This window comes from Xenopus laevis, chromosome 2L (assembly GCF_017654675.1).
Source record: "Xenopus laevis strain J_2021 chromosome 2L, Xenopus_laevis_v10.1, whole genome shotgun sequence".
Lineage (NCBI taxonomy): Eukaryota > Metazoa > Chordata > Amphibia > Anura > Pipidae > Xenopus > Xenopus laevis.
Genome location: NC_054373.1, coordinates 126,119,933 through 126,134,359, shown reverse-complemented (window position 1 = coordinate 126,134,359; position 14,427 = coordinate 126,119,933). Strand labels below are relative to the sequence as shown.

The window sequence follows — 14,427 nt, the reverse complement described above, 5'->3', positions numbered from 1 at the left end:
AATTTAGTGTAAATTGTATTAGATAATCCAAAAGTTAAACTTTTTCTCTACTGTGCATGCACACAGCCTAGACCAGCCACATCAGAACCTGATGATAGGAAACAAGACAGTGGTTCTCTCCCTGAGCCTGTTTGTTTTTCACAGATGAGGAGTTCTGGCACAGGGTTTAATGTTATTGATTATAATCTCTGCAGAGATGGCTGATAAACTGGCACCCTCTCCAAGTGATTAAGCTTTTCCTTGTCCTTCAACAATGTCCTTATTCGAAATGGCTTGTGTTTGTGCCAATTGAAGTAATGTTTTACATACATCTGATAATATGGCAGCTTTCTTCTCCTGTGAAAAAGTTTATCACTTGTTAATTTCATCAAAAGACATCACAACAGATGCTACAGCGTGGAATTAGTGTGCCACAGCGAGGAATAAGTGTGAAACCAAATAGTGTAATTGAAGATAAACCAGCTCTTGAAGCATGGAGAGGAGGGAGAAACAGTCCGTGCATAAAGTGACAGTACAACAACTACTTTAGTTGTCATAAAATGAATTTTTCAAATTGCAAAGCATAATTTTTATGAGCCGGGTTTGTGTTGCTTGCAGCAACACAAACCCGGGCGGGACTAGCAGAAGAGGCAGGTGGGCCAAGCAGCAGAGAAGATGGCCACGAGCCGTGAAGGTTTTAAACGCTGCAGATATGTGGGGGAATTGATTGTGCTGCGAGCAACACAAAACCGGCTCATAAAAAAACATAATGCTTTGCAATTTGCAAAAAGGCTTATATTCATTCACCAAAGGCAAAGGGGGATTATCGTTTTTAGCCATACATCCCCTTTAAGTCTCACAGTTTACTCACAGACGAAGGTATATTTCAGGCTTCCCGTTTGTTACTGCAGGGCCACATTAAGGGGGTTATTTATCAAAATCCGAATTGTTCAGATTTTTTTAATTAAAAAAAGTCAGACTAAACTTGACCTTATTTATTACTAAAAAAAATATTGATTTTATCTGTTCGGGTAAAAACTCGATAAAATCTAGCAAAAACTCGAATCGTAGATTTTTTTTATTGTTTTTTCCTGAATCGCTTGATTTTTTGGGCTTTTTCCCGAAAAGCCCGAATTTTTGCCTAAAAAGTCAGAAAAGGTCCAGAGCAAACCACAGAAACTTGAAAATAGTATAGGGACCTCTGCCATTGACTTATACACAACCTTGGCAGGTCTGAGACGGCGGATTTCCAGATTCTGTTTTTTTGCTGCATCGGCCTTTAATAAATCTCGAAAAAAATTCAAGCTCCAACAAACAAACAGAAACATTTGAGTTTTGCCCCAAAAAGCCAGACCGGAAATAAGTAGTTAGTAAATAACCCCAAAGTGTCTTCTTATAACTTCACCATGTATATATTAAATAAAATAAAGGGGGGCGGCATCATAGATAAAACCTTGTTTATGGTGTTACATAAAAGCTGGATAAAAATTCACAATCTTAGGTGATCAAATACACGCATTAAATATGTCCATATCTAGAAACAAACAGTGGTAGGCTAGCTGGGCCCCTCTTCCTGCCTAAAAACTGAGTTAACCTTGGAAAAACTTTTGCATTTCTCTATAATGTGAAACACACACTCAGGTAGTGCTACTCAAAACATCAGGGGCTCACAACCTCAAACCGTGGTGTTATAGCACCAAGCTGTATTGAAGCTGTCATGACATTGCAAACTCATTATACAGACTTTGGCCCCAATAGCCCTTTAAAGAGCATTACCAGGTTACATACTTTGTCCAATAGTTGGCCTGCAGTTATTAGTCTTTGGTATGTGCTTTTTCTGGATGTTTGACCTTTTATCCTATCGGACTATGTATATCTGTCTTGTAACTTACCTATTGACTTTACCTTTTGTACCTTGCTGCATGGACTTTGCTCTGCTATTCCCCAGTACCAGGGGTGTAACTACAGAGGAAGCAGACCCTGCAGCTGCAGGGGGGCCCAGGAAGTATAGGGGGTCCCATGAGGCCCATATAATGGACAATTTTAACATAAATTGGTAAAATAGGGCAACCTCTGGATATGTTGGGGGCCCTAAAATGAATTTGCTGTGGGGCACTGTTACATCTAGTTACTCCACTGCCCAGTACCCAGCTTTCTCCTCTATTTACACACTGTGCCTTAACATTTTCGAACCCTGACAGGGTCTACATTGAGAAAATTATTGTTTTATCCTTTTAGGGGAGAACCTAACATCCCAACCTGTGCCTTCAAGTAAGAATATTACAGTGCAATGTTTACTTTCCTAAATGTACAGTTTTTGGTTGACCCAGTGTATCTTTTTACATTAAAGAGTTGTTCACCTTTAAACTTACTTACTAAACTTTTAGTATGATTAAGAGAGTGATATTCTGAGACAATTTGCAGTTGGTTTTAATTTTTTTAATTATTTGTGTTTTTTTAGTTATCTCTTTATTCAGCAGCTCTCCAGTTTGCAACTACAATAAATGAACACAGCATACAGCACATACTTCACGGAACTCCAGGCAGCGGTAAAAGTTCAAACAGCTTTATATCACAGACCCTTATCTTATCCTGACGTGTTTCATGTGATCCCACACGTAGTCATAAATTCACAATGATTAGTGGTAATTCCACTATAACACAAATGGTTTAAAGGTTTAAAAAAAAAAGTTCACCGTGGCTCGGCTCCTACTTCGGCAGTTCAAGGGGGGCCCGGCTAATCCAGGAAACGCAGCACGCGGGGCCCCCCTTAACATATAGAAGCCATCGGGCCCGGGACAATTGTCCCCCGCCCCAATTCCCCCCTGATGGTGGCCCAGGTCCTAGTAGCAGGTGAACTAGAATATAATAAGCATGCAATAAAGAGATGGTCTGTGTTCACCAAAGTAAAATTGGGAACCAGGTGCACTCCCTGAACTAACAGCCATGGGAGTTGAAAACCATCTACCCTTCCAGTAGAGGGGTAAGTATGGAGTATGGGGCATCTCCCGGGGGGGGGCGGGTACTTAGCCTAGGGGGAGGAGGGAGGGGGGTCTACCTGGGGTGGGGGTATGGGTTTTTTTCAGAACAAGTTGATTTCTCCTTTAAGATACTTTTGTAACAGTTTTTGATAAGAATTAAGACTCACAGCTTAAAGGTCAATTCACCTTCATTAGCAAAACTGTAATAACATATAAAAACCATAGAAATGTGTTGAAACTTTCATAGCTTACCAAATATTGTAAAATGGACACAGTAATTAAGGGTGTGGCCACAAAAATAGGCGTGGTGAAATAATAATAAATCCTTTTGTCCCTCTTTCTGTTTCCAAAATGTTGGGACTGCGACAGCCATGTTAATCAAAAACCATAATAACGCCCTCTAGCTGAAAAATACAAACTTATATTCCACTAGAAACTGCGGCTACTTGCGGCAGAAGTATATATAAAATATTGTGAGAAATATATTTGTAGTGTCACATTGTATACAGTTTCTCTGAGACAGGCACAGAGACAGCCAGCTTCAGGCCGCAGGCGTACTTACACAGAAACACGCACATGTGTAAAGACTCGCGTCTATTATTTAAAATATTCCTGTAATAATTATGTTCTTAGATTTAGCTTCACTAAATCCGCCTGCTAGACTGTGTCCCTCTGTGACACTTTCTCGTTTAACCCAAGTCTTTGCATTGCTACACTCGTCCGCTCTACCCTCGCTTCTTTAAATGCCCCTAATCGCGACCCGTAACTGTACCTCGCAACGCATGACGGGAGTGGTAGTCTAATGATATGTGTTTCCTTGCAATGGCTTCCTGCTTATAGGTAATCAGTGTGATATCCCCTCTGTGCGTGTTGTTAGGACATTAGTGTCAAGTCGGTGTTTGAGTTGTCGAGTGTAGCACAGTTTGAAAAGAGGAGGACATACGTAAAGTTTGCGAATTTATTTAGGCAGGAGTTCGATTTATTTACAGACGAGAAACATGTTTACATACACACTTGTGTATTTCACCGAAGGAAACAATTAGGCGTTATATTATCTGCCTTTATAGATCCCTGTGCAAAACATTGATATTTTTCAGAAGTGAGTTGCTGCAGGTGCAGTTCTCACCTTTAGCAAGGGCAGTGCACTTTACATGTGATTCAATTGAGAGCGTGTGAGTTCAGCAGTAGAATGTCATTGCTGTCAACTTTTTCAATTTGGGGTTGGGTTATACCTTAAGTTCTCCTTTATCCTATGGGTGTCTAGTTTTAATACAGTGTAACAGAAGTTATTTTTCCTCCAGGTCTTTTAGCTTGCGGGTGTGATACATTCTTCCATTAGAGGAAGAGATTTCAAGATATATAAATGGTATCATCCCTAAACAGCATAGATACCCATAGGTTAAAGGAAATGCACATTTGTCCCTAACTCAGACTTGCATGACCAGTAGAGCTTAATATGTGCTTGTGCAAGTGTATATTTGCTAAATGACACCTAGGAAAGTTAAGTAAGATTTGCAGTGTTTTGCTACTTTTTTCTTCATGCTGGTGCATTTTATTCCTAAAAGGAACACCGGCTTAATAAAATCCGTAGGGGTTGGATTCACTATAGAGAACAAAATTAAGCTGACCATACAAGCCTAGACCAAGTCCCGACCATCTGGGCATGTCTGTTTGTCAGTCAGCAAAAAGAAAATGAATAGGAGCTGCACCTCTGCGTAGGGTTGCGACTTTTTCTGGAAAAAAAATACAGGCCTTCCTATATATTTTATCTTTTTTCCCTATTAATAACATTGGGATCAACCATCATTTTTACCGGCCAGGCCAGTAAAATACCTGCCAGGCGGCAGCCCTACGCTGCGGCTCCTCTAAATTTCAAGCTGTTCGACTAAATGAATGGAACAATGCAAAGGTGACCATGTACACATAGGGCATCTTGTACAATAATAAAACCTATGACTGTTGCAAATTTTGTAATTTTGCCAGAGGTAGCCACATATTTTTAAACACTACTGTAGCCCAAATGCTTATACATGAGGCACATTGCCTACCCCAGTGCTTAGGCAGAATAAAGATAACAGTTGTAGGTGATTCCAGAGAGTCTAGCAGTAGTCAAAACAAAATGTGTGCTTAAGGTTTCATGCATTTATTCATACAAGTGTTAATTCAAATTGCATTGTATTCCTGTTTTTTACAGGACTCTTAGAATCCATACTTCTTAGAATTATTTTTAATTAATCTGCCCATGTTGATGTGCTAGTATTGGGTTTATTTTAATTCACAGTGTTGTCATTAAACAATTAATTTCACTTTTTTTTTCAGATTCAGTATGCTATGCAGGAGTTTACTTCAATTTGCTATAGGTAGTATACCTATTAATGTAGCTATAACAGATTTATACTACATTTGCAAGTGCCTGTCCCAGTAACTTATTCTCCACAAGAAGGTGATCAATGCGTGCTTTGACCTTTGCCTTGGACAAGTGAAAAAATCAATCATGATCGCCAGTACTGGCTCCAGTGGACTCTGTGAGTAGTAAAGACATTGTATTTTAATTATCACAGAGGTGTGAATGTGTGTGTGAGTATTATATTTTGCCATGTAAAACTAAAATGTTACTGATAAGTATATAACCTTTTGCTTTTTATGTAGACATTTAATATCTATTTTGTTATTTGTTACCTTTGAAAAACATGTTATGCTGTTGCTTAGACTCTCATGTAGCACTTTAGAGGAGAACTAAAGAAGTAGGCTAGAAATGTTGTACTTTAGGTTTTTATGCTTCTGTACCAGTCCAAGACAGCCACAGCCCTTTAGCAGGGAAGATATGTGCCTTCAAAGATGCCCCAGTAGCATGTGAGGATCACAGACACTTTCAAATTTGGTGACAAGTTTGAAGTCCTGGATCATTGCTGCCATTGAGAAGCTGAAACTTTAGACTTAGCCACATTCATTTTTAGGGTTTAGTTTTCCTTTAAGACAAGGACATCTTTTCATTGCCTAATCAGTTAACCGAATTTGTTTTAACTGGATATGTTTCCTTTTGTATGGACCATTCCATTTATTTCTCTTTGGATTTAATTAGTGGACTTTTTAGGGGGTTTATCATCTCTTTAATTGATACCTTCCTTAGCAGCATCAATGAAATTAGTGTATCAACTGGCCCTAAATGAATGTTCTCCGCTGGCTTATTTTGCCAGGGTCGTCCAGCAAACCCCCTTGCAACCCCTACTTCATGCTCTGTATTAGAATTCTTCTTTTAGAAGCCGGTAGGACTGCATGCAATGTTTGATATGTATGAGCGCACGGCTGTTCTTATGGTTTGGCTTCATGTTGGGGCCCATGCAGGCCATCGGATGAAGGCCTGCATCAACTATTCTCCTTTATTGTTAAGGAGGAACCTTTAAATGCACATCTTTGCATCTAAACACCATATGGAAAAGCATCTTATAGGGGTAGGTCACCTTTTAAATATTGCTCCCATGCTGTCCCTATTGCCAAGTCACTCCCTGTTTCTTTTAAACAAGACAGCTTTCCCAAGCCAAAGGTTCAGCGCTCTCACATCTAAAGCTTCCAGAACATATACTTGTATTATGAAAAGTAGTGTTCATTTTTTATTTTAGCATTATATATAGTTTTACCAAAGTGGAGTTATACAATAAAGGGTGGTTAACGTTTATGTTCACGTTTAGTATGCTATAGAATGGCTAATTCAATTGGCCTTCATTTTTCTTTCTTTTTTTTTGCTGCCTTCTTCTGACACTTTCCTGCTTTTAAATGGAGATGACTGAACTTATTGAAAAACAAATGCTCTAAAGGGCTACACATTTATTGTTATTGCTATTTTTTATTACTCATCTTTCTATTCAGGCCCTCTCTTATTAACATCCCAGTCTCTTCAAATCAATTCATTCATGGTTGTTAGGATAATTTGGGCCCTAGCAACCTGATTGCTGAAATTCAAACTGAAGAACTGCTGAATAACTCAAAAACCACAAAAAAATTAAAACCAACTGCAAATTTCTTAGAATATCACTCTCTTCATCATACTAAAAGTTAATTTTAAGGGAAACAACTCAGACATAATTAGAAAGCATATTTTGTCTTGAAAAAAATAAAATATATAGTTTTTTCAGTAAATAGTTCTTCACAGCAAATGTCCCTAAACTGAAAGAACAGAAAATTTTGAAAATATCCTTATTAAGCAGTGGGCACAGTGCTGCCCTGAAAGGGGTTCTATTCCTTGTAAGCCACTGCTTAATATTTTGTAAAGGATAATTATCTTAAAAAAAAACAAAAAGAAAATGTAGTGTGTGCATAACAACGTTTTATTTTATTTTTTTCTCCTACAGATAAAGCTCCGCTGTCCAAAGGACTCTTGCTCATCCCAAGTTTTCTCTCCATTGTATTGACATTTTTGTTCCAACATCAACAAGAATTGTTTCTCTATAATATAAAGGCAATAAAAGAAGATTTTCATGTAAGTTGAATAATTATGTGCTCACAATTATGCTCTATTCAAATAAATGGCTGACAGTGCTTAATTACATAGTCTGCAAGTAAGTGCTATACAGTTGAGCTATGTTATTATTTTAGCATTGTTATAGTCGTACTGACATCAACTGTTAACCATCACAAATGAAAACTATTTTCTTTAAGCATGATTCAGGTATTGTGTAAATCATACAAACCTATGCAACAGGAATTCAGTAGGGGTGATTGTTGTAATCTGTTTAACAATTAATAACTGTAGAAGTGACCTAGGCTTTTCTTATACAAGTTTGCACAAACAATTCTTAAAGCTGAGCTGGCTGACCAGCATGCTTGAAAACTGTTTGTTTTAAAGGGGTGGTTCACCTTTAGGTTAACTTTTATTATGTTATAGAAAGTCCAATTTTAAGCAACTTTTCAACTGGTCTTCATTTTTCTTTTTTCTTTTTTCATTATTTGCCTTCTTCTGACTCTTTCCATCTAAAGAACAAATGCTCTGTAAGGCTATAATGTATTTTTATTGCTAGTTTTTATTACTCATCTTTGTATTCAGGCCCTCTCATTTATTTTCCAATCTCTTATTCAAAAGAAATGCATGGTTGCTAGGGTAATTTGGATCCTAGCAACCAGATTGCTGAAATTGCAAACTGGAGAGCTGCTGAATAAAAAGAGAAATAACTTAAAATCCACAAATAAAAAAATGAAAACCAGTTGCAAATTGTCTCAGAATATTACTCTCTAAATCATACTAAAAGTTAACTCATAGACGAACAACCCCAGTAAAGGAGAATTCAACCATAAACTTAAAAAACCCTACCCTACATATACCCTCCTCTCCCCAGCCTAAGTGTTTCCCCGGGCAAATGCCCCTAGCGTTTTACTTACCCCTCGGTGCAGATGCAGTCATTGGAGTTCATGGACGCCATCTTCTCTTCGAAATGAGACCGGCATGTCGGCGCATGCAAAGTTGTTCTGTTTCGCGACAACTGTGCGTGCACTGAAAATCACGCAATTTGACAAAGCGATGGTCTCATTATGAAGACTACCACAATGGCTGAAGATGGCGCCTGTGAACTCCGATGCCTGTATCTGCACCGAGGGGTAAGTAAAACGTTAGGGGCATTTGCCCGGGGTAACACTTAGGCTGGGGGGGGAGGAGGAAGGGGGCTCTATGTAGGGTGGGGGGTATGGTTTTTTTTAAGGGTTGACTTCTCCTTTAAATGCACTACAACTCCAGAGAGGCTGGACAGTGATTAATTGCACTTGGGTATCTGTAAGCAAAGCCAATGTTTAGGCCTTTCTGTATAGTGCATTTTTGAAATTTATGTTTGTGATGCCTCACATTGACTCAACAATTTGAGAGAGAGAACACTTTTATAGCCTGCAAAAATTTTATTTAATGTTTCTGACTGATGACATCCCTTAATAGCACAGCAAAAACCCTCTTTCTTTATATTTATAGACATACTGTGTATGCAGTGTATGCAGGAAACTTCACAGCTATGCATTTGTACAGGAAATCTTGCCTTCCAGCTAACTAAATGCAGTGTAAAGTCATCTTTTAACTGTTACATTTGCCACATTTTATTATTTTTAGCTAGATAAATGTAATAAAGTTAATACAAAGGTGACACATTAAAAAATGCCCTTTTAAGAGTATTCATGTGCTTTTTCAAGGACAAGATCAAAATGCTGAAAATAAAAATGATTTTTTTATTTTTGGTTAAGCACATTTTACATGCTATACAAATGCATTTTTAAAAAAAAAAAAAAAAAAAATAACTGATAACTTTCTAATTTTCCTTTGAATTGCTGCACCTTGTGTAGAGATGCACAGAATATATAATTTTTGAATTTGGCCAAACAGATTTCTATAAATACTGAACCGAATTTGAACCCTAGTTTGCATACTGAAATTTCCATCATCTTGGAACATAAAATTGGCATATATCGCTATTCAGAGACTTAACATGACTTTCTGCCAAACTAAATTTATACCCTAAATATTCAGCCAAATTTTTAAAATAGAAAACCCCCCAAAATGCTGTATTCAGCGCATGCATAGTATTCTTTTAAAGCAGAATTAAAGCTTCTAAAACTGTAAAAGTTGGGCAGAAATGTTGTACATTATATTTTGGTTCAATATTAGCCATTTTGGTTCTATACTAGCCCAAGGCAACCATATCCCTTTAGCAGTAAACATCTGCGCCCCCTTGTAGCTCTCCATTTTCTTTTCTGGTGTTTCACTTAACATGCTCTGTGCTGCTGTCTGTTACTGAGCGTAGGGACCAACTCACAAGATACTAAAAAAAAATATAAATATATATATACACACCAATAATCTGAAGTATTTATGAATCAGCCTTATCTTGTGACAGTTATATATATATATATATATATATATATGTAGTCTATAGTAAACGGAGTGGCACTGTTACTCCTTCTATGAGCTTTACCCCAATAATGTGCTACGGATGAAACCTTAAATCCCAGAGGATGAGCCCTCACAACTTTGAAGGGCTGGATCATTACTACTATAGAGATGCTGAACCTTTAGACTGGTTCAATAAGATCAGTGTATAAAATATGGCATTTCTACCCATATTAATTTTTAGGGTTCAGTTCTCCTGAAAAGGGCTGCTGCAATTGTCTGCAGGTACAGCAGCCCCATTACACTCAACATCTGGCCCAACTATTCTACTGGTATTCCTAATGTTTATCGTCCTCCAGGGATTTTTGTCTGTGTTCAGCACTCTCTTTGCTGGACTGACATAGGAGTTGCGTACACATATATGAATGCTGATACTGTCCAAATGTGATGTGTATGTAGGCCCTCTGTTTGATACCAGTTTTGATACAGATCTGGAGAGTCTGTGTATGTACTCTCCTTGTCTTGGGAGTTTCCTCTAGGAACTTTGGATCGTAAGATACACTGGAGCAGGTACTCATGCGTATGATGTTTTATCTCTGTAAAGCACGTTGTAAGTGTCTCAGCACTTTATAAATAACATATAATAGATAAAAATAAATAACATTGAATGTAATTAGGCTGTTACTCCTATGAACATGTACAGAAAACGTTGCATTTATGTGCATTTATTAGCACATAAGACTAAATGTTGGCTTAAATCTTAAACTTCATGAAATGAGATCTAAAAACAAGAATTTCAAAATTGCTGTTATTTACTTTTGTGGGTAAATCTCATTCTCTGCTAATAGGTTAAACTTTCTGTGACTGGTGTGCATTGAGGCCCAAAAAAGAACTTTGCTTATGAGTATGTGTGACACTACACGAAACGCGTTAGGAGGAGTGTTGGGGAAATAAAGTTTCTTTCTTCTTAACCACCGTCCTCTGCTGGTCTGTGAAAGTGCACGCAACATTGGATACAAATTCTTTCATTTTGCTTTAATCTTTACGATAGATTATCTTCCTTCTGATGAAAAGTATTCATGTAAATTCATTATTCATTAGTATTCATTTGTTTTGCAGATATGGAAACTGATATCTGGGAGAATTATTTGTCTGGATCTGAAGGACACATTTTGCAGCAGTTTGCTAATATATAATTTTAGAACACTGGAAAGAAGATTTGGTAGTCGAAAATTTACAGTAAGTCATAATGACGCATTAAAAGCTAAATAATATCTTGCATTTAGCTTTTAAACACTTTGAGAGAGAGTTAAATATAACGTTATAATATTGAATGTCTGTATTAACTTGCGACTCTTGTAACAAAGCACATTGTTGAAGGGACAGGTCTCTTTCTGTTTCACTTTCTCTCTGGATTTACTTTATGAAAATAAAGGTAAAAGCTAATAAGATATTCATTTTTCGGTTTTTATTATTTCCCCAAGTTTCTAAAACAGCATTACTGGTGCAACTCTGTTTTTTAGGGTGGAGAAAACACCAGTAACACCTTGTGTGTGACATGAATCACATCTTGTTGCTGTGCAGACAGGAAATGCATAAATTAACATTTTGTGGTCAAAGTCTACCCAGTGACCGGCAGATTTCATTCATGTCCAGTTATTGCTCATGTGGGCCGGTAGCTGTCCATATTGCTGAAAAACATTAGCCCTAGCATTGCCTAAGCAGCCATTGTTTCTCCCGGCAGACTTGCTGTAGTTTCATTGATGCCTTTGGTCAGGTTCTTGTTCTATTTATTCACTACACAAAGCAAAATGCAGCATGGTCTAGCAGTCCACTGGTTATGATTGTTAAGTGTGTTGCTAGCAGAACAGGGCTTTTAATGGCAAATTACATTCCTAAGACAAGGTTTTCTGATAACCTGTCCTAAGAGATACCATAAAATAAATACCATGATATGTATTCCACTATCCTTAGAACAATTGTGCTGGACAGTTTAAGGGTATAGTGGTCCTTAAAAGGGAAAACCTTACTAAATTATTATTAAATTACATCTTTAACTAATTTTCTTTTTCTTTCTTTAAAGTATGAGCGAGTCACAATCAAAATGCAGCGCACCTAAAGCCTTAGATATAAAACACCACCCACAACCCCAGTTGCGTTGTAATTTTCTTCTGGAAAAATATTTTTAAAATACTGCCCTGTTACATTCTTCCTTTTTATTTTATGCAGTAGGCCATGAAAGACATCGGGACTAGATTCAATTCAGTGGGAACAACTTATTACCTAATTAATTTCCAGATTATCCAACAGAAGTATTCATGTTCTAAACCATTTTTGTCATTTGAATTTAATCTGTATCTTGTATTGTGCTTCATGCATATTTCTCAGCTATACAATATTCCACCTGTGATTAGCATTTATAATGGACACCGCAAAATCTGTATACTTAATCTTTTTATTTTTTTTAATTCTTAGTCATTTTTATTGGTGACCTGGACACTCTCTGCAGTTTTCGATTTCCTACTTGTTGAAGCGCTACAGTTTATATCAGGGACAACACTTACTACTTTGCCTTCTGGATTGTAAGTAATTTTTATTCCTAAAGCTTGTTCCTCACTTATTTACAAAATGTTAACGCAAAATGTAATTCTTATGAGAGTATACTGAATGTTTAGGCTTTGTGGTTTCTCTTGTTTCTGCACAAGTCATAAACCACAGTATGCAATGCTCTACATGTATTTATATATAAATGTCAGTGGTTGTTTCAAGGACTTTTATTTTTATGTAGAAACTGAAAGTACAGAGAGTACAAGAGTTTTCCTTTACTCGTACAGTCATGGTTTTTTTTAGGTTACTAGTTTTGGCAAATGGTATACTTCCACAAAATGAGTTAGCTGTAGCTGTTATAATTTTGATGGTATTTTGATGTTAAAATCAACATTTTGTTATGGTGTTAAGTTTTACATTTATCGCATAAGCAAAGTTTTCTCAGCGGAGGAGAAAAGGCTATGGCTGTCTGTGTATCCTGTGTTCTTGCTTGTTTATGTGTGTGTGCAGTGACAGTTGGATCACATAATTCCTGCACAGGACAGGTGCATACAGAATTCGCTTTTAATTGCTGTTTGCCATAGACCTAAATTCTTTGTAGTTCGTGGGTAAGGTTTTCTCCCACAGGCGACAAGTGTCCAAAAGTACCCTTTAATGCAAAAGCACAGAGATTGCTGCATGTATTACACTTTACATTTGGCTGTCCAGCTTAATGCCTAAGTAATTTCCCATGATTAAGCCATATTGTCACACATAAACTGTTTCACTTGCGGTGATCCCCATTATTCTGAATTAAAGGGTATTTGCAAACATTTAGTCTTCTGTGGGAGAGCCGATCTTCAGCTGGCGACAAAGGTCTATGCCGGACATTGCCCTACGGATAATCATTAAACACACAAGATAAAATATTACTTTCATACTTGCACATAGCCAAGGACTTTAAAAAAAAATACATTTCCAAACTTGTGTAGCGCATTCTTAGGTGTTTCTCCAACAGTTGGTGGCAGGGCCCATTTTAAAAACCTAGTACTTTACAGTATTATTTGAATACTACTAGAAATATAGGAATCTTATTATTGCAGTTATTTATTTTTATATATTCATATCTATGTTTTTAACTTAGGGGGGTTAAATTGTAGGGCACAAAATGGGTTTCACATGTCAATTGAGCAGAAGGTAAACTGTCTGTTTGTAACCTATCATACGGTTGAATCCCGTAAAACAGGTTTAAGCTCAAATACAGTTTAAAAAACGTATTTTACATCATATTTAGACAAACCTTTTGTTGTAAACCTATCTATATACATATACATAAATAGTTTATTGCTGGTCATTTCTGTCGGAATTAGTTGTCCTCTGCATAAATATACTGACTATATGTTGACATTTGTTAATTATGCAGATGGTAGGGCAAAGTGATATTTATCTTACAAATCAGACAAAGTATTTAATTCAGTGTATTAAGCTAAATGAACCATATAGAAGTTTGTAATGTTGCGACTGCTGCATTTTCCCCCAACTCAATGTCTAATAAAGTCAATGGGAATAACATAATTAATGTGCCAACCGACTTAATGTGCCTCTGTGTACCATTCATACTGCATAACAAATAAATGCTGAGGTGTACCTCAATAAAAATGTAGTAAGGGAGCCCTGGAATTAATACTTACCTTGAGGAGGTGTTAACAGCAGGAATCCCTATGTATATTGCGCCTACTCATGCAAATAATTAGCACCTAATGAATCGGACACTAATAGCCTTTCTGGCCTTGCGTGGATTGCCATATTGGAAGGGAAAGCATTTGCATCTGTGTCGACCCAGAAGAACCAGTCCCGCAACATTATTTGTGATTTGTCAAATGCACCAATTAGCATCCATATTGGTAAATGTTGCACAAACTGTGGCACATGCTCGTTTATCTTATATTATAGTAGAATAAAAAAAAAATACTACATTATGGGAAATGTACATGCATTGAATAACTTAGCATTTATATTAGTAAAATAGCCCTTTAGTTTGGCACATTTGTTGGGTCAACAGGGAACCCAATAATGCATGGG

General features: G+C 37.1%; 1 protein-coding gene across 3 annotated transcripts in view; it reads left to right on the top strand.

Annotated features, from left to right (window-relative positions):
* The first annotated feature begins 2,941 nt into the window (after nucleotides 1–2,941).
* The window catches only part of ubac2.L (UBA domain containing 2 L homeolog), an 83,347-nt gene continuing 71,861 nt past the window's right edge, over nucleotides 2,942–14,427 (top strand). Inside the window, exons 1-5 of one of the 3 annotated variants that reach the window (XM_041582408.1) lie at nucleotides 2,942–2,962; nucleotides 5,280–5,485; nucleotides 7,310–7,437; nucleotides 10,939–11,058; nucleotides 12,295–12,401. In XM_041582408.1, the coding sequence (XP_041438342.1) occupies nucleotides 5,455–5,485; nucleotides 7,310–7,437; nucleotides 10,939–11,058; nucleotides 12,295–12,401 (386 nt within the window). In that variant the 5' untranslated portion in view covers nucleotides 2,942–2,962; nucleotides 5,280–5,454. Of the gene's footprint in view, nucleotides 2,963–3,674; nucleotides 3,801–3,820; nucleotides 4,870–5,279; nucleotides 5,486–7,309; nucleotides 7,438–10,938; nucleotides 11,059–12,294; nucleotides 12,402–14,427 lie in introns of those variants that run through there. The other 2 variants (XM_018247233.2, XM_018247234.2) reach the window with 2 other exon arrangements.